The 25430-nt window shown below is 31.6% G+C and overlaps 1 protein-coding gene across 1 annotated transcript; it reads right to left on the reverse strand.

Annotated features, from left to right (window-relative positions):
* Nucleotides 1–8118: 8118 nt before the first annotated feature.
* Nucleotides 8119–10974, reverse strand: LOC145011484 (putative cytokinin riboside 5'-monophosphate phosphoribohydrolase LOGL10). Its single transcript, XM_078970216.1, has 7 exons — nt 10714–10974; nt 10033–10130; nt 9775–9805; nt 9586–9685; nt 9336–9406; nt 8524–8667; nt 8119–8341 (listed from the first exon to the last, which is right to left on the reverse strand). Exons 1-7 carry the CDS (start codon nt 10846–10848, stop codon nt 8246–8248), a joined length of 675 nt encoding a protein of 224 aa, XP_078826342.1. The 5' UTR covers nt 10849–10974; the 3' UTR covers nt 8119–8245.
* Between the last annotated feature and the right edge of the window lie 14456 nt (nt 10975–25430).

Consider the following 25430-nt stretch of genomic DNA (forward strand, 5'->3'; position numbering starts at 1 on the left):
CGTCGGAAGTAGGTATGAATCAAGATTGTCATGAATTGGGTTTGTAGATGCCTTAAAGGTGTTTAGACATGGCAATGGTTGCTGCAACATTCATGAGTACTCATAAGTTATGAGTATTGGTATAAACCCACGCTCACTTGTATCACTTCATGGAATTTATCTCGAGTGATCGTGAGACGATATCATCATATAAATCTTTAAACCTAGAGATATGAGTTGTTACCTATGAGTTGGTTGTGCATTGATTGCACGTAAACGCATCAGTAACTTGATGTTATAAAACGTGCCTTTGTGTACAATTCAATGAGTAGTAGAACAAGCATATCAGTCGAAGTTTATCTGTTCCTTCTAGAAATAGAAGCGATATCTGGGCCCCTCGATGATTTTGTGTTGACCCATGTACCAGGCCTGGTCAGAACTAAACCGATGTGTTCAGTGAAGTTCTTCGTCAAACAAATCGGAAAATCGAGAAACAACTGCTAGACAATAAGCAAGACATAGTTCCATGTGTTTGTCCGGCTGATATCATGAGAACAGAGGATTATGTGATCACTTATCTAAAATGGCGCTTCATAGTTCGACAGAGTCTTCATTGTTCGAGGGAGTTTTCGAGAGCTACGATTGTTGGTTGGTTCCTGAAGTTATAGGCAAATATAGTTATTAGACTTATCCAAGTGGGAGTCTGTTGGATAAGGTGTCTAAGTCCATAACTTATTTGGTATATACTTGACCCGACCGGCATGGTCCATTTGGGTTGCATCTCATCCAAACTATTATGGATAATTTTATGAGAGTTATACACATATGTTTATTAATATATTATGAGTTATAATATATTAATATGAAGTTACGTTATTTAATTAGTTTTAGTCTTAAATTAATTATGGATTAATTTAGAGATTAAAAGGAATACTAATTAAATTATGGGCTATTTGTTTTATATAGTGTGGGCTAATACTCATTTGTTAATGGGCTAGGCTTATGTGGAAGTTCATGGATGATCCATGGAGCTTTTAGCCCATGGATCCTTGGAAAAGGAAAAGACATGGGTTATTAGGGTTTCACCCTAACCATGCACACTATATAAGCATGCTTATGGAGCATGAAATGAAGCCTAAGACAAAACTAGTGAACTAGTGTGTGTGTGCATGTGTGTGGCCGATTTATACAAGGTGTATACTCTCATCAAAGTTTTCCAAGAGTTTGTGGTGTTTGTGATTCCATTTGAGGCATTCACACTATTGGTGCTTGGCCCTCAAACTCCTAAGAACCCAACTCACCAAAAGGTATGTAATCTCTTCTAACTCTTTTATGTTGAAATGTTCCCCATGCCATGTTAGATAGGTTATAAACCTTGGAAAATTATTATTTTGCATGTATTTAGACAAACATAGATCCAAGGTTTATTAGGGTTGCATGCACACTTAGGAAGTGTTAGATTGCTCAAAACCCAACAAGAATTTCATACCAAATCGAGGAGCTTGTTTTAAACCACATAATGCTTTCATTAGTTTGTAGCAATGGTTAGGAAGACCTAGGTTATCAAAACTTGGTGGTTGTTGGGGACGAACTTATTCTTTTAATTTTCCATGGAGAAAGACGATTTTGATGTCTATGTGATGAACTTTGAAGTTCTTGTGAGGTGAATAGGCCATAAAGATGTGCATTGCTTCTAATCTTGTGATAGGAGCATATGTTTCATTGTAATCAATTCCATCTTGTTGACTAGAAACTTTGGCAACTAATCTGGCTTTTTCCATATGACAATTCCATATTCTTCAACTTTGTCTTGAAATACCCAGTGGGTACCCAAAATTTCTTGATGTTTTAAGGGAGGGCCAATGATCCATACTTTATTTATTTTGAATAGTTCTTTTTGCATGGCGGTGATCCAATCAAAGTGTTCTAGAGCATCGTGGATCTTTTTGGGTTCCACCAATGAGATAAATGTTGCAGAATGGCATTCATCCTAAACAGATTTAGCTGATCTAGCTTAAATACCAGCATTGGGATTGCTAATGACTTGGTTTGGCAAATGATCCTTGGTCCAAATGTAGAGATGAGGGGTAATATGATGAATTGTAGCAGTTGACGTGATTTCTTATGTTGTATTGCGAGAACATTCTGGAATGCTTAAAGGAAGCTTCACTAAAAAAAGAGTCACCAAAATACATATTTTATGGTGGTCTAGAATTATCTAGTAGTGAAATGGGTTCTACAAGTGGTATCGGCTCCTAAAGGAGAGTTCATCAGTTGATCATAAGGATCAAATGGTTTTGATTGCTCCCCCTTAACTATTAAAATTTAGATACCTGTAGTATAATTCTCCCCTCAATCGGAGAAGAGGTGTCTTCTCTCGTTGAAGCTTCTGAAAGAAGGGTCCAGAAGAATTGGTGGAAATAGGAAGTATGTAATACATCAAGGGAAACTTTAGGAAGTTCAAATAATGATTCAAAGTCGATGTTGATTGTGAATTTTTGAGTTGGTTTATCCGAATAGAGCGTATCACAATCCATAATGTGAGCGGTAACATGAGTTTTTGAGGAGTTTCGAACAAACAAATTATGAAATATGGCATCAAAGCTTTCTTCAATAAGACATGTTCTTCTTTTCAAAACCCTATATGCAACACCTCTGTTGGAGTATCAAGAAAGATGGTATCATCATGGAATTTGCTCAGATGATCGTTGTTATTCTTAATGAAACACCTATAACCAAATATGTGAAATCACAGATATTACATTATACCCGTAATGTGTAAGGAACAAGCACTATCAATGAACCAATTTTTGTCTTGCTTGTCCATACATGGTTCCTACAAAAGTTTAAGTAGTTAATTTCGGAACCCATGACTCCTTAGGGTAGGATGCTTTCTTGAAATATGTATTTTTAACAAAAGTAGATAGGTGATGTTTCTTATGAGAATAGGACTTTAAACTAACTATTAGGTAGAGGAAAAAGATAAGGGTTTTTTGTTAATCCACCAATTATAAGTGGCAACAAGTTTATGAGTGGATTCTACTGGTTTTTGTTTCTCAATTGGTACAAAGGTAAGGACTTTTTTTTATATTGACAAAAGGATGTGATTCAAGAGGCTTCGATATTGGTTGTCTTGTCAGAATCCTTACTAGATCTATTGGTTGTTTAACTTTGGATTTATCATTTGTGGGGCCAGATTTCTTGTTATACTTATAAACATATTCATTTCTGATTCTTTGCTTAAGTCTAGACTTAGTTTCCTGTGCAACTACAGTCTTTTCTTTAGTTCTAGGGGGAAAGGAAATTATAACAATTTACCTGGGGTTTTCTTCTATTTGAAGGTTCCTAGGATTTTTCTGATTGGAAGGGATGATTTCTTTCTTAGGTCCTAAACTTTCTCCTTCTACAGGTTTGTGATACTAAAGACAATTGAGACGGATGAACATGTATTGTTTGAATTAGGATCAATAGAAGTTAAAGTTTTAGCATATGAATCATGTTTAGGTTCAGAAATGACAATTTTTGTGAATGAAACAAAAGCGGTTTTAAGGGTTTTAATAGTTTCCAAAGGAGGAATCTGTGGATTAGTAATAGTAAGTGGTTTTAAAATTAATAAACAATAATTATAAATAATAAAATCAAATTATAAAAATCATGGATATGTCATATTATCCATGCAAGTCTCTTTTGAAATGTAAATTATCTATCTTATCACTTTATTATTTAATGTATGTTTTATATTTTAATAATAATATTAAGTGTTTCTTAAAAGTCTTATTTAACTTATTATTAACATTAAGTGGTTTAAAATTAATGAATAATAATTTTAAATTATAATAATATCAAATTATAAATTACATTTAGCTAAAAATAAATTGTATTTTTGAATGAATATCATTATTGAAATTAGAAAATGATCGCATAAGTAAAAATATAATTAATCAATCATAATAATTGTTAAAAATAATACTAAATATATAATTATATTTAGTTCTATAATGAGGAAGATGTGTTGATGTCTATGAATATTTTGTTCAAAATAATTGAGATTATATATATATATATATATATATATATATATATATATATATATATATATATATATATATATATATAAGTGTAAAATATTGTCTCAAAGTTAATGTCAATAACATAACCATTTTAAACATATATTTTTCAATATTTTAATAATATATTTTTTACCTGCGCTGCGCAATGCACTGGAATTCGTCTAGACATATCATATCATATCATATCATACTATATTATAAAGGAAACATTTTTCCTTTCACCGCATTCATTTGAAACTCCCAGACATTTTTCCTTTCATCATATTCATTTGAAACTCCCATGACTTTTCAATTTCCTTCTAATAATAATTATAAGTTGGTTAATAAGGTTAAATAAATATCAAACCTTAAGTGTAATCATATATAAACTACATTTTAATATTAAAATAATATCTTTATTTTTACTTTTAAAGTTATGTTTTTTTAACTTTTAACATATCATACTTAATTTATTAGTTTTAATATAGTATTGGATGTAAACCATTATCCTTTTAAAGATATAATTTTGAAACAATTTGTATAAAATATTTAAATTATTAATTTAAATATAACATTACATGGTCAACTTAAATATAAATTTTAGTTTAACTTAAACAACCCAAAAAATATTTTTATAAATAGTTAAAAGTGATAAATTGTAGTATATTTCTAATAATGATTATAAGTTGGTTAATAAAGTTAAACAAATATCAAACCTAAAGTGTAATCATAGATAAACTAAATTTCAATTTTAAAATAATATATTTACTTCTACTTATAAAGTTATGTCTTTAACTTTTAATATATTATACTTAATTTATTAGATTTAAAATGTTGTTGTATGTAAACCATTATCAGTTTAAAGCTATAACTTTTTAACAGTTTGGAAAAATACTTAAATTATTAATTTAAATATAACATTATAGTATCAACTTAAATATAAATTTCAGTTCCACTTAAAATGCCAAATAATATTTTGTAAATAGTTAATAGTGATAAATTGTAATGATAAATGCAGAAACTAAATTGTAATATCAATTTAACTAAAATATTTCCTAAATATATTTCTATAATCATTAAAAGTTTTCAAATAAGTAGCTTAAAATAATTTACAATAACAATAGTTAAAAATAACTTTGTATAAATAATTATATTGTTATCTTTAAAATAAAAAAAACAATGTTTGGTGTTTTAAAAAATTATAATGATAGAAACTAAAACATTAAGCAAATAAATTTTAAAAAAATTAATTAACAATAACAACAATTATAAATAATATTAAATCATATATTATATTTAATTTGTTTATGTGTAACTCGCCGGTAGAAATCATTCAAATGATTGACTAAACTGCAATATTAAAATCTCGTATTATATTTCTATTTATAAAATTTTGACTTTATGTTTTTAACATATTATAGTTAACTTATTAGTTTAAATATGTTGTCATATGTGAGCAATTATCATTTAAATTCACAACATTTGTATAGTTTATGAGTTGATACAAAATAGTTAAGTTATTAATTTCAATATAATATTAAACAATTAACTTAAATCAAAATTACAGTTAAATTTGAAAAAAAAAAAATCGAAAGACTGTTTCATAAATAGTCAAAATTATAAACTATAGTGTTAAACCTAAATTGTAATCCTAAATTAACAAAAAAAAAATAATCATGAAACCACTTTTATAATCATTAACAATTTTCAAATAAATAGCTTAAAAATAAGTTACAATAACAATAGGTAAAAGTAATATTATACAAAAAAAAACTATAATATTTTATTTAAAAACAAAAACAATGTTTTTTATTTTAAATAACTACAATCATAGAAACTAACAATATTAATCAATCAATTTTAAAAACATTAAATTTCTGAAACTAATTTAAAATAATTAAAAGTTTCAAAATACGTTATTTTAAATAACTTAAAACAACAATAGTTAAAAGTAAAATTATATATATATATATATATATATATATATATATATATATATATATATATATATATATATATATATATTGTATTGTTGTCTTTAAAAACAAAAATAATGTTTGATGTTTTAAATAATTACAATGATAGAAATTAAAATCTTACCCAAATAAACTTTTTAAAATTAATTAATCATAACAACAACTATAAATATCATTAAATCATATATTATATTTAATTTTATTCATAAGTAACATGCATGTAGACGTCATTAAGACACTTAGGATTATACAAATTTAAAATATATCTACATTATCATATAATTCAAAACAAACAATGTTTATACCAACTTATTATAAGATTTACTATATAAAAGCTAATAACAATGTCATTGATATATATTTAAAAACATATATTTGTAAAAATTTCAAATATAATGTTGTATTCTGCGCAACATGCGAGTATTCGACTAGTATACTTATAAAAGATGCATTTTTACTTGAACCACATGCATTTGAAACATCCATGACTTTTCAATTTCTTTCTGATGATTATTATAAATTGGTTAATAATGTTAAATTAATATAAAAACTAAATTCTAATCATAAATTAACTAATTAAAGTACAATCTTAAATATCATATTTTACTTTTATTTATAAAATTATGACTTTAACTTTTTAAATATTATTGTTAACTTATTAGTTTAACTATATTATCATATGTCAACAATTCTCATTATAAAGTCACAACTTTTGTATAATTTATGATTTAATGCAAAATAGTAAAATTATTAATTTCAATATAATGTTAAACAACTAATTTAAATCAAAATTTTAGTTAAAGGTGAAAAAAAAACAAGAGACTATTTTATAAATAGTTAAAAGTTATAAATTATATTGTTAAACCTAAATTGTAATCATAAATTAAGAAAAACAACATGCATTAAACTATTTTTTTATAATCATTAAGAATTTTCAAATAAGTAGTTTAAAAATATATTACAATAAAAATAGTCAAAAGTAGTATTATATAAAAAAATTATAATGTTACCTTTAAAAACAAAAACGGTGTTTGTTGTTTTAAATAATTACAATCAAAGAAACTAACAATATTCATCAAATAAATTTTTAAAAAATTAAATTGATGAGACCAAATTAAAATAATTAATAGTTTTCAAATACGTTATTTTAAATAATTTACAAGTACAATAATTAAAAATAAAATTATATACAAAAAAAATATATTGTTATCTTTAAAAACAAAAACAATATTTAATGTTTTAAATAATTATAATGATATAAATTAAAATCTTAAGTAAATAAACTTTTTAAAATTAATTAATTATAAAAACAACTATAAATATCATTAAACCATATATTATATTTAATTTTATTCATGAGTAACCTACAGGTAGTGTATGTGGAGGCCATTCAGGCAACTAGGATTATAAAATTTTAAAATATATCTACGTTATCATTTAATTCAAAAAAACAATGTTTGTATCAACTTATCATAAGATTTATTATATAAGAGCTAACAATATCATTGATATATTTAAAAAAACATATATTTGTAAATATTCAAATATACTATTATATTCTACGCAACGCATGGATATTCGTCTAGTTCAAATATAATACATAGAAGAATTTCTCTGGTTTACCGTGGACGGAGCTTAATTATTAATACTTGTGTTGGTTGTTATTATTTGCATTCTATTATTCCGTGTTTATCGCTTTAGGGTACCTTAATCCTAAGAATAATTTTTAATTTACAACTACCAACTTTCACGTAATTTTGCCAAATTAACAGCAAATTTCATAGCTAAGTCGACCAACACACTGTGTTGGGATGATGTGAATACATCAAAATATTAAAATAAAAATCTTACCATATCAATTTATTTGATTGGTGATTGAATTTATTATTATTTGAATTATAAAAATGCTTTTGGAATGATTTTTTTTTTTTTTTTGGATTTTATTCGGTCAATTTAACTGATTTTAGATTCAGTTTGGTTCAAATGTTTTTTTTAATAATTCTAAATTGACAATAACTAAACCAAATAAGATTGCAATTAATTGGTTTCAGATTATTTGATTCCCAGGTAAACCAAGATTTGATTTGTTTTAAGTTAACCAAATGCAGACTAAATTATTTATAATGTACAATAAATTGATTTAAAGTTATACGGATAATAAATAGAAATACTATTGTTGTGCAAAGTTAAATTCAAATGAGGAAAATATTGACAAAGTGGCGAAGTTGTTTCTTTATTAAGTCAACGTGCGATCTCTGATTTTGCAGTAAAACCCAATTGTTGCTCCATTTCCCAACTCAACTTAGCTGCCATTCCTTTGTTATCTGGTACATATTCCTTCACACAAAAATGTTCATAAAACGACAATAATTTTCAATTTGTCCCGAATAAACCAAAATACACTCTTTATGTTCGCAATTATTTTAAACAACATAATATCTTTTTTATCATAAAATATTTATTGTTTGTTGTTTTAGCTTTTTATCTTTTACTTATAATAAAAAGATTTTAAATTATACCTCAAGCTTCGAAATTAGTTCATGTGCAGTTGGAGTAGACACAATAATACGTCGAGCAATAGGTGTGATGAAGCCTTCATCAACAGCCTTGTCTATGAAAGATAATAACGAGTCGTAGTATCCATCCACGTTTAACAATCCTACCTGCACAACGTTTTATTTTTTATATTTGTTGGTTTTTCTTAACCATAAGATTTATTTTAATTATATTATATATGCCATAAAATCTTATTGGAAATAAAGTAATAAGTTGTTGGTGGATTTTAAATAAACCAACAATTCTAATTGTTACTTTGAAATGAAGTAATATGCTATCCACATATGGTGCAGTCAACATGGACCCAATATGAAAGTAATAATGTGTTATGTCGTTGTGTAAATTGTCTCATTGTGTAGGTTTTGTGAAATTTTATTTTAAATGAAAAACAAAAGAGAACAATTCTCCATACAAAAAGGATAATGGAATCCAATCTTAATAATTAATCATAAATGAAAGCGTCGTTTGTTATTAAAAAGCATCAAAAGGTTTTAGACGATATATTCCAAAATCAAAAGTTATTATTTTGCTTTCTCAAAAAAAAAGGTTATATAGACATTTTAATATATATAGTCTTTTAAAAACAAACAGTTTTTTTATTTTAATGTTTGTTTGCGAGTTGACATAAAAGATCACACAAACACTTTCTAGAAAACAAACAGGGAAGTCCATTTATTTAATTTTTTTAGGTGTCTTGGAGTGAAAATAAGTAATAATTGTAGAAAGTGTGATCTATATAATTTACTCAAATAACAATTTTAAATATACTAATTACCGGTTTTTCATGGATTCCAAGTTGTGCCCATGTGATAACTTCAAGTAGTTCTTCAAGTGTACCATAGCCACCTACAAACGGCAATATTTTAAAATTTAATTTCAATTTAATGGACTACATATTAAAAGAAAAATTATCTATAAATGAAAATTCCATGTATAATTTACAACCTCATGTACTATGTCTGTTTCCTGTTGTCTTTTTATTAATGCAATTTTCTGCTGTTAAAAATGTTCTATAAAGATTATACCAGGCAAGGCTATAAATGCGTCAGCTTGACGAGCCATTTCAGCTTTTCTTTGGTGCATATCGGAAACTGGTTTGACTTCTCCGATTGTTTCTCCGGTGATCTGAAATTCAGAATATTATTTTCTGTTATTATTATAATCAAAAAATGATAATTAGATTTTATTAAAACAATCGAATATAAAACGATTACCTCTTTGGTCATAAGGGACTTAGGTATAACCCTGTCAAAACAAATATCTTCCACATAAATCCAATAATCTTTGATGACAAGTATTCATTCCTAAATTATAACTTTCTAACAAACTCTTGTCACTTTCGCCATTAACTATAATTCTTTATGTTATAATACTTAGGTTTTGTTTTATAATTAGATATAATTTTTTTTTATATGTACATAATATATGTTTATTTGACTTTTAAAATGTATAAGAATAAGAAAATAATATACCCAATGACGTGGCGACCACCATCGTAAACAGCTTGAGAGATGAGACCCATCAACCCGATGCTTCCTCCTCCGTAGACCAAGTCTATGTTCCTTTCAACCTGTACTTGAATTATTTTGAATTAAATTCGTATTTTTTAGAAAAATAATAGATAATAAATCATTATTTTTGGTTAGTTCATTTATTCAAGTCCACTAAGCACTATCTAGCATGTCTTTTTAATAACTATAATAATAATAATAACAATAACTACAGCTATACACTTTCGATTTATATTCAAATATTTTAGTTCCATATCTAACAAAAGCATGCAATCCGTGGATTCAGATCGAAATTCTCCACAATAAGAAATGCAAGAAGATCATGCATACGCAAACTGTAATATATAGTATTATAATTATTGAAACAATCATTATTTTTTAGCATCTAACTTGATATAAATATTTATTTTTAATAAAAAAACATATTTAAAATAAATATGTCTCGTCATTAGGGTGTTAATTTTAGGAGTCTTTTTTATGAAATAGATTTATGATCAATAATTCAATACTATAAGTTTCTCTGTAACTAGGTTAATTAAACTCTAATAAACATCATTCAAAAAATATTACAATATTCATGAACAAATAAAATTTCACTTGATGGCTACCGCCAATTCAAGAAACAAGTGAAAAGAGTAGTACCAATTGCTTGCCAAGTTGGACGGCAGCAAGGCGGTAGATGGGGTTCTTGCCGGGGCTGCTACCGCAGAAAACACAAATACGCTTAAATCTTGATGGTATCACCACCGTTCCGCCGCCTGGTTTGTTGCTTTCCATTTTGCAAAAAACTTCACCTCTTCTTATTTTTTTCCCCAAGTTTGAATACGAATACAAGCAGAGTTTCTTCCTTGGGGTATACTTGAAAGTGAAGGTGGGGGATGCGGGTTGTGGATGGAATGAATAGAGAGATGTAAGTGTGTGTATATATATATATATATATATATATATATATATATATATATATATATATATATATATATATATATATATATATATATATATATATATATATATATATATATATATATATATATATATATGAAACAATTCATTTGAGATTAAAAAAAATAGAGATCTTAATATCCAACCTCGGTCACATATTTCTCACTTATCACTCTAACGCTACACCATACCGATAGCAGTAGGGTATGCCTAATCATAAATGATTATATGGCAGAAAGGTATAATCATATATGATTATACATGTTTGTACGTATATGTCTAATCATAAATGATTATACATATATCTTTGTTCGCGACTAATCATAAATGATTATGAAAGTTTGTGGCAAAAGAAGTGGTGGTGACAAAGGTGAGGGTGGTATAAGTGACAGATGTTACATTGGTAGCGTCAGCTGGTGTCAGAGATGGTGATAGTTGTGGTGACGGTGGTAGTTGTGGTGGTGGGGATGGTGACAGATGAGAAGGGAACGGGTGACGCTATATAATCATTTATAATTAAAACAAGTCAGTTGCGTCGGTACGCCGGAAGGTTAGAGCGGCAGATGTGAAATATATGGTTGATGTTGAATCTCAAGATCTCTATTTTATTTTTAATCTCAACGAAACTTATATATATATATATATATATATATATATATATATATATATATATATATATATATATATATATATATATATATATAAGATTATTATATTTTGTGAGACATGGGGACGCAATCCTAGTAATTCATTTTGTAGATCAAAAAATAATATTTTTGAAATACAAAATAAATGAAAATTTTCGAAATTGTTCTCTTAAATTTTATTTTCATCATTTATAGTATCCATAAAAAAAATTAACACTTTTTTTTCAAAATATACGTTAAATATTCCAATAGAATATTATACTGTAAATATTCCAATCGAATTTTTAGAATATTCGAATATTCTAGTAGAATATTCTAACAAATCTAACAATTTTAGTAGAATATTAGAAGATTTAACATACCTATCAATTTTAGTAGAATACTAGGATATACTAACATTCTAAAATTTCGATTTGATTATTTACAGCGTATATTCTATTAGAACATTTCATGTATATTTAGAAAAAGAAAACCCATAATTTTGATTATTACTTTTTTATTATTTATTATTTTTTAATTTTTTAATTTTTTGAATAAATTATATAACGAAAGTATTACTTAAAAAAATAATTTTTGGATTTTTTTCTATTATTTTGCATTTTACAATTTTTTTATATTTTTGATCACCAAGATAAGTGGTTAGGATCGTGTTCTCATTGCTCATAAAATTAACATGGTTATATATACATACATATATATATATATATATATATATATATATATATATATATATATATATATATATATATATATATATGCTCAAATGCACTGTTGTAAAACTCGCTGAGTTGGCCGATTACTCCTCTGAGTGCTCGCTACTCGGCCCTTTACCGAGGCAAGTTACAGAATCTCAAGTACTCCACGATCAGGCCCTTTACTGAAATGAGCAGTGTTGTTAAACCCGATCAACTCGGTGATTAATATGTATAATTTACTTAACGATTTATTATTTAACACATATGCATGTGATTATTACTAAATATATATCTTAAATTTTTAATAATTATTCACGAAGTAAGACCATTATGTGTTTTTTAGTTTTTGTGTATTCACATGTGTATAAATTTTGTTATATATTTCAATCAACTTAAGATTTTAACTTATGATTTTGACATATATATATATATATATATATATATATATATATATATATATATATATATATATATATATATATATATATATATATAAGTTCCCTAAAAATATTTCTACATGAAGTATCGAATCCGAGTACTCCCCGAATACTCCTGAGTACTCGCTACTCGGTAGTCGGTCGAGCAGGTAACGAGTAATAAATTCTACAACCATGCTCAAATGAAAACAATTCTAATTTTGAGAACAATGAGAACAAATTTAGGCCACATATTTCTTAAACGGAAAAAAAGGCATGTCACCTAAATTTTAATTAAGAGAGGGGCCGATGTGTAATTTAACCTATCTATTCCTTGTACTTTTCTTTTTTTTTGAACGGCAAATCTACTCTATTCTACTCCTACAATTCTCCTAAATCTCCACCTATGTCCCTCACGGGACTTGAACCCTCGATCTCAAAGAGGGAGGACAACACCGGATACCGCTGGGGTAGAAGCCCTTTGGTTTGTACTTTGCTTATTCACGCACAAAACAAGCGACACCCCACTTCAATCATGCCCTCCACGCAACATCGTCTCCTCTTGTTAATCGCATAGACACCATAAAATCACTAACGGAGATTACCACCGCTGGAATTGAGAAGCCGATATTCAATGAAATCGAGAAGCTAATTGAAGTATTAGATCAACCAAAAAAGGAAAAGGATTTAACACACATAAGCCCAAACGTAGGTATGGCTATTGAATGGCCGGATGAGAATGTAAGTAAACTGGTGTCGTGTGGTTCATTGGAGAAAGTTATTTCGGATAACTTGCCACCTCTTCAAATGAACCAGAGACAAGGTACATTTCTTTTTTAATTATATATTCGCACTCAAAATTTCATTTTTAGTATTAGGTTTTAACATTTGTGATCAATGGAACTTCATCTGTAATTAATTTTCAATTTGATGACACTATAAGAAGAGTAGTACTTCTTTTGGATCATTTTTCCATTGAAAAAAGAAGAAGAAACGAATTTATTGTTTTTTCTTCACATTCTCGAATAGAACAAACTAAATTTGACCCTAAGCTGAGTTGCAAGCCCTTACGTTCCATGGATTTTTTAGGATGAAATTAAGAAAACAGAAGATGAAGTATAAAAAAAGAATTGGGGGTTTATTATAGACGTGCAAAAAAACTATTGTGTGTTGAATGTGCTCAGAAAGATTAAAGTAAACTTTCATTTCTGTTATATATATATATATATATATATATATATATATATATATATATATATATATATATATATATATATATATAACAGAAATGAAAGTTTACTTTAATCTTTCTGAGCACATTCAACACACAATAGTTTTTTTGCACGTCTATAATAAACCCCTGTCGCACCCCCAAACCAAGGATGGCGGAAACGTCCGAGGGTGGAGGACTTCATGTAGAGTATCACAACAATGAGTATAATAGTGCTCAAAGTAAATACAACCAACACAAATATAATTGAAAATGTTACATCGAAGCACATGTTTACATGATTCACATCAGTTACATTATAATACGAAATGAACTGTTTGACGATTTATCGTCCCATCCTCAAAACGTTGTTGATTTCCTGTTTTCACTGAATTCCTGAGAATACAAGTAGTTTTGAAAAGTGTCAACACAAAGGTTGGTGAGTTCATAAGAGATTTCGTTAGAAAAGTAAATCGTTTTCCTCGAAAAAGCGTTAGAGTATGTATCCAGAAAATCCGATATTTTCTTTAAAACCTGTGTAATGTCGTCTTATGACTGAAGACCAAAATGTATAAGTAACCCTTCTTATTAGTAGAAAATGTTATGTATTTAAATGGACATGGACACTTTTGAATTAAACGAAATTTCTGTTCGTTCTCATGTTTGTTAATACATTATATATATGTAGTCCTAAATTAGAGGACCGAGTAATAACAACTATTGACCATACTTAAAAGTATAAATGCGGTTTCAAATGATGTGTAGTCGTAACTACCAAAACCAAAAGTGTACAGTAATATCTGTACTCATAGAGATAAAAAGGTGATTTTAAATCGACATAAAACTCGTTTAGGTTTTAAAAATAAAATCCCGCAAACTTATGGATTGTTATATCCCTATGTGAGTCGCTATAATCATACTATGACTATGTGAACCTGCCACGACGTTCTCAGTGTCGCGAAAAATAAAATGACATTTGTCACCCGTAGACCTGTAGGTCCAACTGTAGCTAGCAGCAAGGTGTGGGGTGTCAATCCCAATATAGATCTATATACAAGTATCACGTTCTCCCTCAAGGAGATTCTGATTATAACTACCAGGAATTATATCCCGCACTCGGGCGTACGGGGAGAGAGAGAGAGAGAGAGAAAGAAAAATAGAGAAACTCACGATATAGGATAACAAGTTTACGTGAAATGTGTGTGAATATAAATATTTCTTGTATGAATGTACCCTTCTTGTACGAGTGCGTAGAGTGATGTAACATAAACTATACCTATTATAGTTTATCTAAAATGTATGTAATATGTATGAACCCTTTTATGGAAATGTATTAGTGTTATAAATATATTCAAACTATACTTCTTATAGTTAAATAATACGTGTTCCAAAATGAATGAATAATATTTAATATGAATGTCTTAGTTTCAGTTCATAATGATAAACTAACTAGGAAACACATTCAAATATTAAAACTTATGATTATACACTTTGCTCAACATAATACAAAGTGTTATGATATTTACATGCTGTTGGTAAAATTTAGCAATTCTGCCCTGTTTTGGAAAAATCCTAGAAAAATCATACAAAGTCGAAAACTAGATCCGTAAATTCTGAGAGTTCACAAAATGTGTCTAGTTTGCTCATAATTTTTATCACAATTTATAATGACCTCTAACTTGGGTGAAAAAGTCCATAATCACAGACTGGTCCGGATTGTTGTTTGAAATGATAGGCAGTTTTGTAAAAATTACCATAAATTGTAGAAAAATCGTATGGAGATGTGCAAGTAGTCATTTTAAAGCTAAAAACTTAAACTATTTTCACCTTGTACAGTTTTGAAAACAAAAATGTTTAAGATGCCCAAAACAGTCCGTGAATGGAGTTGAACTTTTCTGATGAAGGCTGTTAGAAAAATCTAGTTATGTTCTTAGTGTTTTAACTTGCAATCCCCCCCTGAAAACTTGAGAAAACATGAAAATGTAGGGGTATGAACTCACCTTGAGTGATTTCAGTAGATGATTGTTGAAGAATGGAAGTGTTTAATTCAAGAACACTTGGAGATGCCTTGAAGGTTTTCGAGAATCTAACATCATAGTTAGGGAGTTTGTGTGAGCAACCAAAGATTTGAGTAGAATGAAGTGAAATAATAATAGGGAGGATGAATTTTTACTTACTAAGTGTGGAAGAACACTTGAATCCAGCCTTGGATCTCGAAAATTTGTGTAGAAGAGTTTGAGAGAAAAAGTGATGTTTGTTACTTAGTGGAATGAGAGAAATGAGAGAAAATGAGGAGTGTGGTTGATTGTTCCAGCTCAAAAACGTGGGAGTGAGTGAAATTTGAGTGTAAGGGAACATTGAAGTGACATAGGTAAGGTGGGGAGGTATGGCTGGTCATAGAGTGGGTGTGGGGTGGTTGCTTGTGACTTTGATTTTTTTTTTTTTTAACTTGCAAGGCACAATGGAATATATTACTCCTATAAAGGAAATTGACTCAATCAAGGACGATTTCACAATTAAAGTTCGGATCATACGTCTTTGGACTCAAAAGTCAAGAACAATGTCTTATAATTGTCTATATCCCATTTTTAGTTTAATTTTCTAAATATATGTGTGGTTGTCTATGTGTGTGTATCTCTTTAAAAATTCTGCAATTTCATCATTTTATGACCCCCATTTGCGAAGTTGAGTATTTATTTCCAAAAATGCGAAACTCCAGGGACAATATTTGAAATCTTCTGTTTTCTTCCCCAATTCGCATTCTACTGTGAAATACTTCGCATCTTCATTCTTACACCCTTCGCATCCCTTCGCATTAATCACTTTCGCATTTTAACCTAATTAATCAAATGCGATTCACAAAAATTTTCATTCCAGATGCGAACACAGTTTAGTTCTTGAACTCTAAACTTGCGAAATCAAAATTTTCATATGTTGAACCCATATGCGAATATTAACCCAATTGACTTCAAATTGATTCATAGATGCGAACACTCGATTGTTTTACTTTCGCAAAATGAGCATCAACAACTCCACAATCGAGTTTTTAAATTCTTGCAAACAACAATTTCATAGTCCTTGACTTCGCGTTTTTCTTCACGAATCATCCCTCAATCATCAATCCAATTGCGAATCAAAAACTCATATGTTCTTGCTTTATCGATTCATCGACTACACTCATACAAATGCGAACAATACTCAATTTCAAAATCGATTGAAACTTATAGCAAAGCTAAATCCAACTTCGCATTCAAAGCAGTGTTATTGATTGCATTCATGAAATACTAACAAGATAATATATTATAATACAAATATACATATTTTAGGTGGTGAAATCGTAACAGCCTAACAATTTGGTATGCAACTTTATTAAATCAATAAAAAAAAGTTATGCAAATTGGAAAAATAAATAAAAATATATCTTTTGTTGTTTTGATTAAGGAAATAAATATTTTATATGAATACTCACCAGGAAAAACGCATATTATACATTCCCGATGAGTATGCAACATGGTTTTCATCAGTTTAATTCATTGATTAGTACGAAGGCTTAGGAAATTTTTAACACAAACTTTTCTCCTGTGATGTTTTCCCATTAACATAGCAAGTTATACAATACGAACATAACACTAACCCTAATACACAAGGTTTAATAGAGTTGACCGGCTTGACTTGATGACTTGACTTGACTCAAGATTGACGATTGTCACAATTTGGGAGAGATTTGACATTCTTGGAGAGATTTCTAATACAGAGAGATGTTTGAGAGAGATTTCACATACTTGGAGAGATTTGGGAGAGATTTGACATTCTTGGAGAGATTTCTAATACAGAGAGATATTTGAGAGAGATTTCACATACTTGGAGAGATTTGGGAGAGATTTGACATTCTTGGAGAGATTTCTCATACAAAGAGATATTTTGGGAGAGATTTCACATGCCTAGAGGGATTTGGGAGAGATTTGACATTCTTGGAGAGATTTCTAATGTAGAGAGATATTAGAGAGAGAGATTTTACACACTTGGAGCGATTAGGGAGAGATTTGACATAGACAGAGATAGAGTGAAAACGATTGAGAGAGGATCCATGTGTGACAATTGTGAGTGTCCGGCATCGCAATGCATGGTTCGTAAACCCTGTTAAGCCTTGTTTAAGGATCTTACACATTCCCGATGAGTATGCATCATTGTTTTAACAGTTTGGCTTGCCACGTACTATAATTTTTAGGTTAAAGAGGTCTAGTTGTACGTACTTTTCGATTCATGTTTTCTTATTAGAATAGTGGGTTGTTTAGTAAATACTGAACGTAAGTCCAAGTACACAAGGGTTAGTTGAGCTGACCGGTTTGACTCGTTGACTTTATTTGACTTTGAATTGACCAGAATTTTGACGGTTGTCACATCATCCCCCCGTTAGAGGGAATTTCGTCCCGAAATTTGAAGTTAGGCAAGGGGGTAGGCATGAATAATCAAGCCAAGAAGTGAGGATACTTCCTAATCGACTGACTCATGCGCTCCCATGTGACTCTAGGTCCGTGGTTAATATTCCAGCGAACTTTCACTAATGGGAAGTGGCGTTGTTTCATCCGCTTGACCTCGATCCATGGTCACCATGGTTCTTCTAAGAAGGTGAGGCTCTTGTGGAACTCGATCTCGTCGAGGGGAATTGCAAGAGTCTCGTCGGATAGGTACTTCTTGTAAATTTGGGACGTGTTGGGTAGAGTGTACTTTACCAAACTCGCAGGAGTAGATTGAAGGAGCGAGTTACAGGGCTGATTTTGACAAGAATCTCGAAAGACACAATTATTCGGGGTGTTGGCTTTCCATGCTTTCCGAAGCGTACTAAGCCTTCCCAGAGTGAGTGTCTCTAGAGGAATTTGATCGGTTATACCGGCGTTCTAAAGGTTTCTTCCTCTTGCTTCTCTTCCTGTCAAGGGTTGCTCCCTTTAGGGTCAAAGTTGGGAGGGGTTTCGTATTTTTCGAGAAGTTCCAAAGGAACTAAGACAGTAGGTCAGCAAGACCCAGAATCTTGGCATATTTCTGCTAACGCCTTCGGTGCTGACTGTTTCTCAATGGTTTTGATCAATTGAAAGGTTCCTTATGAATTTCCACCCTGGGTAACGATGTGTCTTGAGAATTGAACTCCTCAATTCCTAAACTCGTATCTGGAGAACTTCGGGTAATACTTCTCTTATCGTATTTCTTCCGTGGTTTGTTGTAGCTGCTCTCCTTGGTTTCCTTCTTACTACGAGGGTAGATAAGTAAGTCATTTGTAATGACGATGATGAGTTGATCCTAGCAAGAAGGGTATATCCTATTTATTACGTTCATGAATCCAACGAGTGGATCTGGTCCTATCCGAGGGTTATCACAACGAACTTTCAGCGTTCTTATCGAAATTGGAGGATCGTTCTCAGATATCCTTCTTCAATACTCGTGACTGGTGATATTCAGATCTCAGGTCCAATTCCTGAAGGGTACCTCGTCTCTTGAGGTTGGCCGGCCTATTCGTCAATGCGAGGTAGATAGTAAAGATTTCTATTAGAGATGTTGTCTGGGCCTCTGAAATCGATGGAATCGTGAGCAATTTGTCTTTCTAATTTGAAAAATAAGATGAGAGCTTTTCAGGGTGAGAAACTTGGTTCTTCAATTTCATTGTTGAGTAGTTCGACAGGTTTGACCCGACAGCTCTTGTAGCTCGGTAGGAAGTATGTGGGTTTGGTCCACACAACTATGACTTTTTGAATGGTAGGGAATTTACTCGTCCTTCTGGGCAACCTTAGCCCGAAGCTCATGGCAGGACTCGTACCCTATCTGTCCCAAGCTTCTATGCTTGAACCTTGTCAGCTACATGCGCGACATTCCCGAAGGTCTCCTGTATATACATGTGATAAAGCTTCGGGAAGTATGACACTCCTCTGGTGCGTGTTTTGGAGTTCCACAGCGAGAGACGACCCAAAGGTCCGTGCTGGGTGTCTACGAGAGACGATAGTTTCGATAATCAGGGGTTAGGCGAAAAGCCCCTTTTTATAGTCATTTAATCAGGAAGACGAGGGCAATATCAATCAAAATTGGAATACGACAACACTATCTTTTTAGATAACAGGAGATAAGTTGTATTCGAAGGAAGAGATCACTAGAGTGATAGAGTGTCCTGTATTTCTTTTCTGTGTGTTCCGTTTTGTTTGATGTTATGATTATTGTAGATGATTCCTACCACAGTGTCTAGCACTGGTAGCGGGTGTGTTTTCGATAGCCAGTAATGATACTTGATATCATGACTCCTGACAGGTCTCCTTACGATCGAGCGGTATATGATTGTCGTATGTAAATTGACATCGCGAAATTTGTCGAGTGGGTGACCCCACTCAACCCCTAATACTAGACATGGAATCGGAGTCAAGATGGAATTTTCTATTTCAAGACTTAAGTATTTTGATTTTAAATTAACCCCGATGTATGGACAAGGTCATTACAACTTACAAGTAATGCTCCTAAGGTCACATATGAATGTCTTTGGTTTGATTTGTATGAGAGAGAAAATATCTTAGCTACTTTTTAGAAGGAAGGTTACCTTAGTAAGCGTACCAAATTCATTACAAACATATAGTACTTAAACGTATTATCGTTGGGAACATTACAAAAGTCCTAACATGGTTCCCTTGCTGCTCCTGTTGGTGTGTTCATCACATTCCTCCTGTTCCTTCGTCGTTCTTATCAGTTGGACATTCTCTCTTGAAGTGTCCCGTTTCACCGCATAGGTAGCATATTGGGCCTACCTTGGTGCAGTTGATTGAAGGGAGGTGATGGGCCGAGGCCCTACAGAAACGAGCGGTATGCCCTTTCCTGTTGCAGTTTTTACAGTGCATCTCCCGGCAAGCCCCATGGTGATGAAAGCCACATTTGTTGCACTTTGGGAGTGATCCCTCATATGGTCTGGCAGGCATTTGGGTGGCAGACCCCGAGGCTAGTGTCGAGGCATTTGTCATGACTGCTATTGTAATGGTAGGGGCGGCCTTAGGCTGTTGTCTTTTAGTGTATCCCTTTGATTGGTGGCGCTTTTTCATGTCCCAAAACTTTCTCTTCTTGTTCGTAGGTTCGTGGCCTGAGGTATTTTTGTTGGTAGGTACCCATTGGTGTCCCTGATTGTTACCACAATTTGTATTGTTAGTACCGCTTCCACCCTTGTTGATGTTGTTAGTATTGAAATGCACCATGACGGCTGCCACGGCTGCCGTGACTGCAGCTTGAAAAGTAGCAGCGTCTATCCGAAGTGTTGGCGCCTTGCTAGTTGGTTTGTTGCCTCTTGGTGAAGACATAGCTCTGTTTCATGACAAAAAACGACTTCGTTAGTGGAAATGATTGTCTTAAGTGCATCCTTACAATTTATATTTACGCATATAAATTTTTGCACATTACTGTACTATCCTTAGTGTTTCTACTAACGCTCCCGAGATGGAGTTATGGCAGTGGGTAGGAGTGGGTTTCATACGGACGTTAAATCTTACTCCTCTTAGAATCATGTTTGTCCTAACAATCTTGGCTGAGGAAATTTTGAGGGGATCCGGTGCATTAGTGCTGGTATGATCGCACCCATAGGTCTATGAAGAAGAAACTTCTCAACTAATGTTTAAAGGGTGAGACGATAATGAGTTTATAGAATGGCTATATGTCGCGAGTTTTCTAACTAAGTTTATCTCATATCGATTTGTATCAAAGTTCGGTTGTTTAGGGTGTTCTGAAAACAATTTATAACGAGATTCTTTGTATAATAAACTCATGTATTTTAGTAGTTCTGTTTCCAAGTGAAACCTTATACTTGACCCAAGCTAGGTCCTTATCACGACCTATTGATGTATGCTTAGTTATATAATTAAGGCTAGATAGTCCTTCGAGTCTGTTAGGTACGTCCTAAACCCATCTTGTTAATATGACTGTAGAAATCGTGGTTTCAGTGAAAATTTTGACCTCGATGCAGGTCTACTTCACATTTGTGCATGGGCGGGTTTTGATAATAGATAGTTTCCTCGATTAGTATGACCATTTAGTTTGTAGTGTCGTGATTTTACTTACAATAGAGTAGCACCAACGCATACTTATGGAGCTAATTTACCAGGTCTGGTGAGCGGCATGAACTCTACTCACGATGATCCATCCCTTGTGATGCCTGGGGCAAGGTCGATGCAATTTTGTAGCTTTGTCAATCAACGCCTGGCTACAATCATCCTTTCTTTGAATGATGTGTGTCCTACCCTGTTACTCTCCTTCCTCTTCACGAGTGGCGATAAGGTCCTAAAAAGAGAGTTGGTCTCGGGAATAGTAGTATAATTCTGAGTCACCGATACATGAGATGGTGGGGTTTATAGTAGCGCGCAGTTTTCTGAACTCAGATTGTAGTCTTCCTGTTTTGATCCATGATCATCGCGATCTGCCGGGTCCTTGCCGGGAGGGCTCTGTCCGTCGGTCCCCCGTGGTTGAGGTCATAGCACCCTCGTTGGTCTCCACATGGTGGTTGTTTTCATTGTTGTCGACATTCAACCCTCGATCACGATTGCCCAACGGTTCACGGTTTCGTTATAGTCAAAACGGTTCACAGAACCCTTGCTATGCATGGAGGATTGATTACCTCCGGTCCTGCTTATGATTCTTCTCATAATCATTCACCATTCCTCGAGTTCGGATTAGGAAAGTAAGGATCGTCCGGTGAGTAGGATTTTTGCTATGCCGTATTTGCGAGAATAGAAGTGGAGGAGATAAGTACTATGCGTCTAACTCTATTATCAATTACTTATAGGGGGAAATCCTTATTAGTTACTTCTATAATGACATAGTGCATACTAATTACATATAACAAGATACGATAGACCTTTGAATAAGTGATCCCACTCTAAGTCCACATCCAAACAAGGAAAAGGAAGTAAAGTAATGACCACAAATTCTAAGTCTATAATTTCTAAGTTATATATAACCTTAAGGTATCCACCTAGGGACTATAGACCTATCATTGAGGATCTATTTACTTTTCATATAAATTATGATATTACAAAATACTCCTATAGTATTTTAAACTCATGTTCCATTCTTATGTTCTCATTGTGGTAGTGTTGGTAAGTTTTTAGACTTGTTGCCATATCACAACTATTCTTGGGCATGTGCTAATCACTCCTCGGACCAGCATAGTTGATCAGGCTATGCCACTCCCAAGACTGACCATACATCCCCGAGCTTACCTGTGATATTCAACAATCATTACTTTTCTTTTATTCTAGAGTGGTGCTGACCTTAATATGTATGTATGCATGTATACCTTTAATAAGAAACTATTTATTTCTAAAAGTATGGTTGTTTTGAAACTTTAAATCAGAGACTTAGTCCCAATGCATTTATAGTTTGTATATCTTATGTGGTTTGATATACTGAGTTCACTATAAACAATGCTCTGATACCAATCTGTCGCACCCCCAAACCAAGGATGGCGGAAACGTCCGAGGGTGGAGGACTTCATGTAGAGTATCACAACAATGAGTATAATAGTGCTCAAAGTAAATACAACCAACACAAATATAATTGAAAATGTTACATCGAAGCACATGTTTACATGATTCACATCAGTTACATTATAATACGAAATGAACTGTTTGACGATTTATCGTCCCATCCTCAAAACGTTGTTGATTTCCTGTTTTCACTGAATTCCTGAGAATACAAGTAGTTTTGAAAAGTGTCAACACAAAGGTTGGTGAGTTCATAAGAGATTTCGTTAGAAAAGTAAATCGTTTTCCTCGAAAAAGCGTTAGAGTATGTATCCAGAAAATCCGATATTTTCTTTAAAACCTGTGTAATGTCGTCTTATGACTGAAGACCAAAATGTATAAGTAACCCTTCTTATTAGTAGAAAATGTTATGTATTTAAATGGACATGGACACTTTTGAATTAAACGAAATTTCTGTTCGTTCTCATGTTTGTTAATACATTATATATATGTAGTCCTAAATTAGAGGACCGAGTAATAACAACTATTGACCATACTTAAAAGTATAAATGCGGTTTCAAATGATGTGTAGTCGTAACTACCAAAACCAAAAGTGTACAGTAATATCTGTACTCATAGAGATAAAAAGGTGATTTTAAATCGACATAAAACTCGTTTAGGTTTTAAAAATAAAATCCCGCAAACTTATGGATTGTTATATCCCTATGTGAGTCGCTATAATCATACTATGACTATGTGAACCTGCCACGACGTTCTCAGTGTCGCGAAAAATAAAATGACATTTGTCACCCGTAGACCTGCAGGTCCAACTGTAGCTAGCAGCAAGGTGTGGGGTGTCAATCCCAATATAGATCTATATACAAGTATCACGTTCTCCCTCAAGGAGATTCTGATTATAACTACCAGGAATTATATCCCGCACTCGGGCGTACGGGGAGAGAGAGAGAGAAAGAAAAATAGAGAAACTCACGATATAGGATAACAAGTTTACGTGAAATGTGTGTGAATATAAATATTTCTTGTATGAATGTACCCTTCTTGTACGAGTGCGTAGAGTGATGTAACATAAACTATACCTATTATAGTTTATCTAAAATGTATGTAATATGTATGAACCCTTTTATGGAAATGTATTAGTGTTATAAATATATTCAAACTATACTTCTTATAGTTAAATAATACGTGTTCCAAAATGAATGAATAATATTTAATATGAATGTCTTAGTTTCAGTTCATAATGATAAACTAACTAGGAAACACATTCAAATATTAAAACTTATGATTATACACTTTGCTCAACATAATACAAAGTGTTATGATATTTACATGCTGTTGGTAAAATTTAGCAATTCTGCCCTGTTTTGGAAAAATCCTAGAAAAATCATACAAAGTCGAAAACTAGATCCGTAAATTCTGAGAGTTCACAAAATGTTTCTAGTTTGCTCATAATTTTTATCACAATTTATAATGACCTCTAACTTGGGTGAAAAAGTCCATAATCACAGACTGGTCCGGATTGTTGTTTGAAATGATAGGCAGTTTTGTAAAAATTACCATAAATTGTAGAAAAATCGTATGGAGATGTGCAAGTAGTCATTTTAAAGCTAAAAACTTAAACTATTTGCACCTTGTACAGTTTTGAAAACAAAAATGTTTAAGATGCCCAAAACAGTCCGTGAATGGAGTTGAACTTTTCTGATGAAGGCTGTTAGAAAAATCTAGTTATGTTCTTAGTGTTTTAACTTGCATTCCCCCCCTGAAAACTTGAGAAAACATGAAAATGTAGGGGTATGAACTCACCTTGAGTGATTTCAGTAGATGATTGTTGAAGAATGGAAGTGTTTAATTCAAGAACACTTGGAGATGCCTTGAAGGTTTTCGAGAATCTAACATCATAGTTAGGGAGTTTGTGTGAGCAACCAAAGATTTGAGTAGAATGAAGTGAAATAATAATA

Source organism: Lactuca saligna, chromosome 8, assembly GCF_052625555.1.
Source record: "Lactuca saligna cultivar CGN05327 chromosome 8, ASM5262555v1, whole genome shotgun sequence".
Lineage (NCBI taxonomy): Eukaryota > Viridiplantae > Streptophyta > Magnoliopsida > Asterales > Asteraceae > Lactuca > Lactuca saligna.

Coding starts and splice junctions, on each gene's coding strand:
- LOC145011484 (XM_078970216.1), bottom strand. CDS start 10,848: ATGGAAAGCAACAAACCAGGCGGCGGAACGGTGGTGATACCATCAAGA. Junction 10,131..10,713: donor TCCAACTTGGCAAGCAATTG/GTACTACTCTTT, acceptor ATTCAAGTACAG/GTTGAAAGGAACATAGACTT. Junction 8,668..9,335: donor TTGGAATCCATGAAAAACCG/GTAATTAGTATA, acceptor AACGTTGTGCAG/GTAGGATTGTTAAACGTGGA.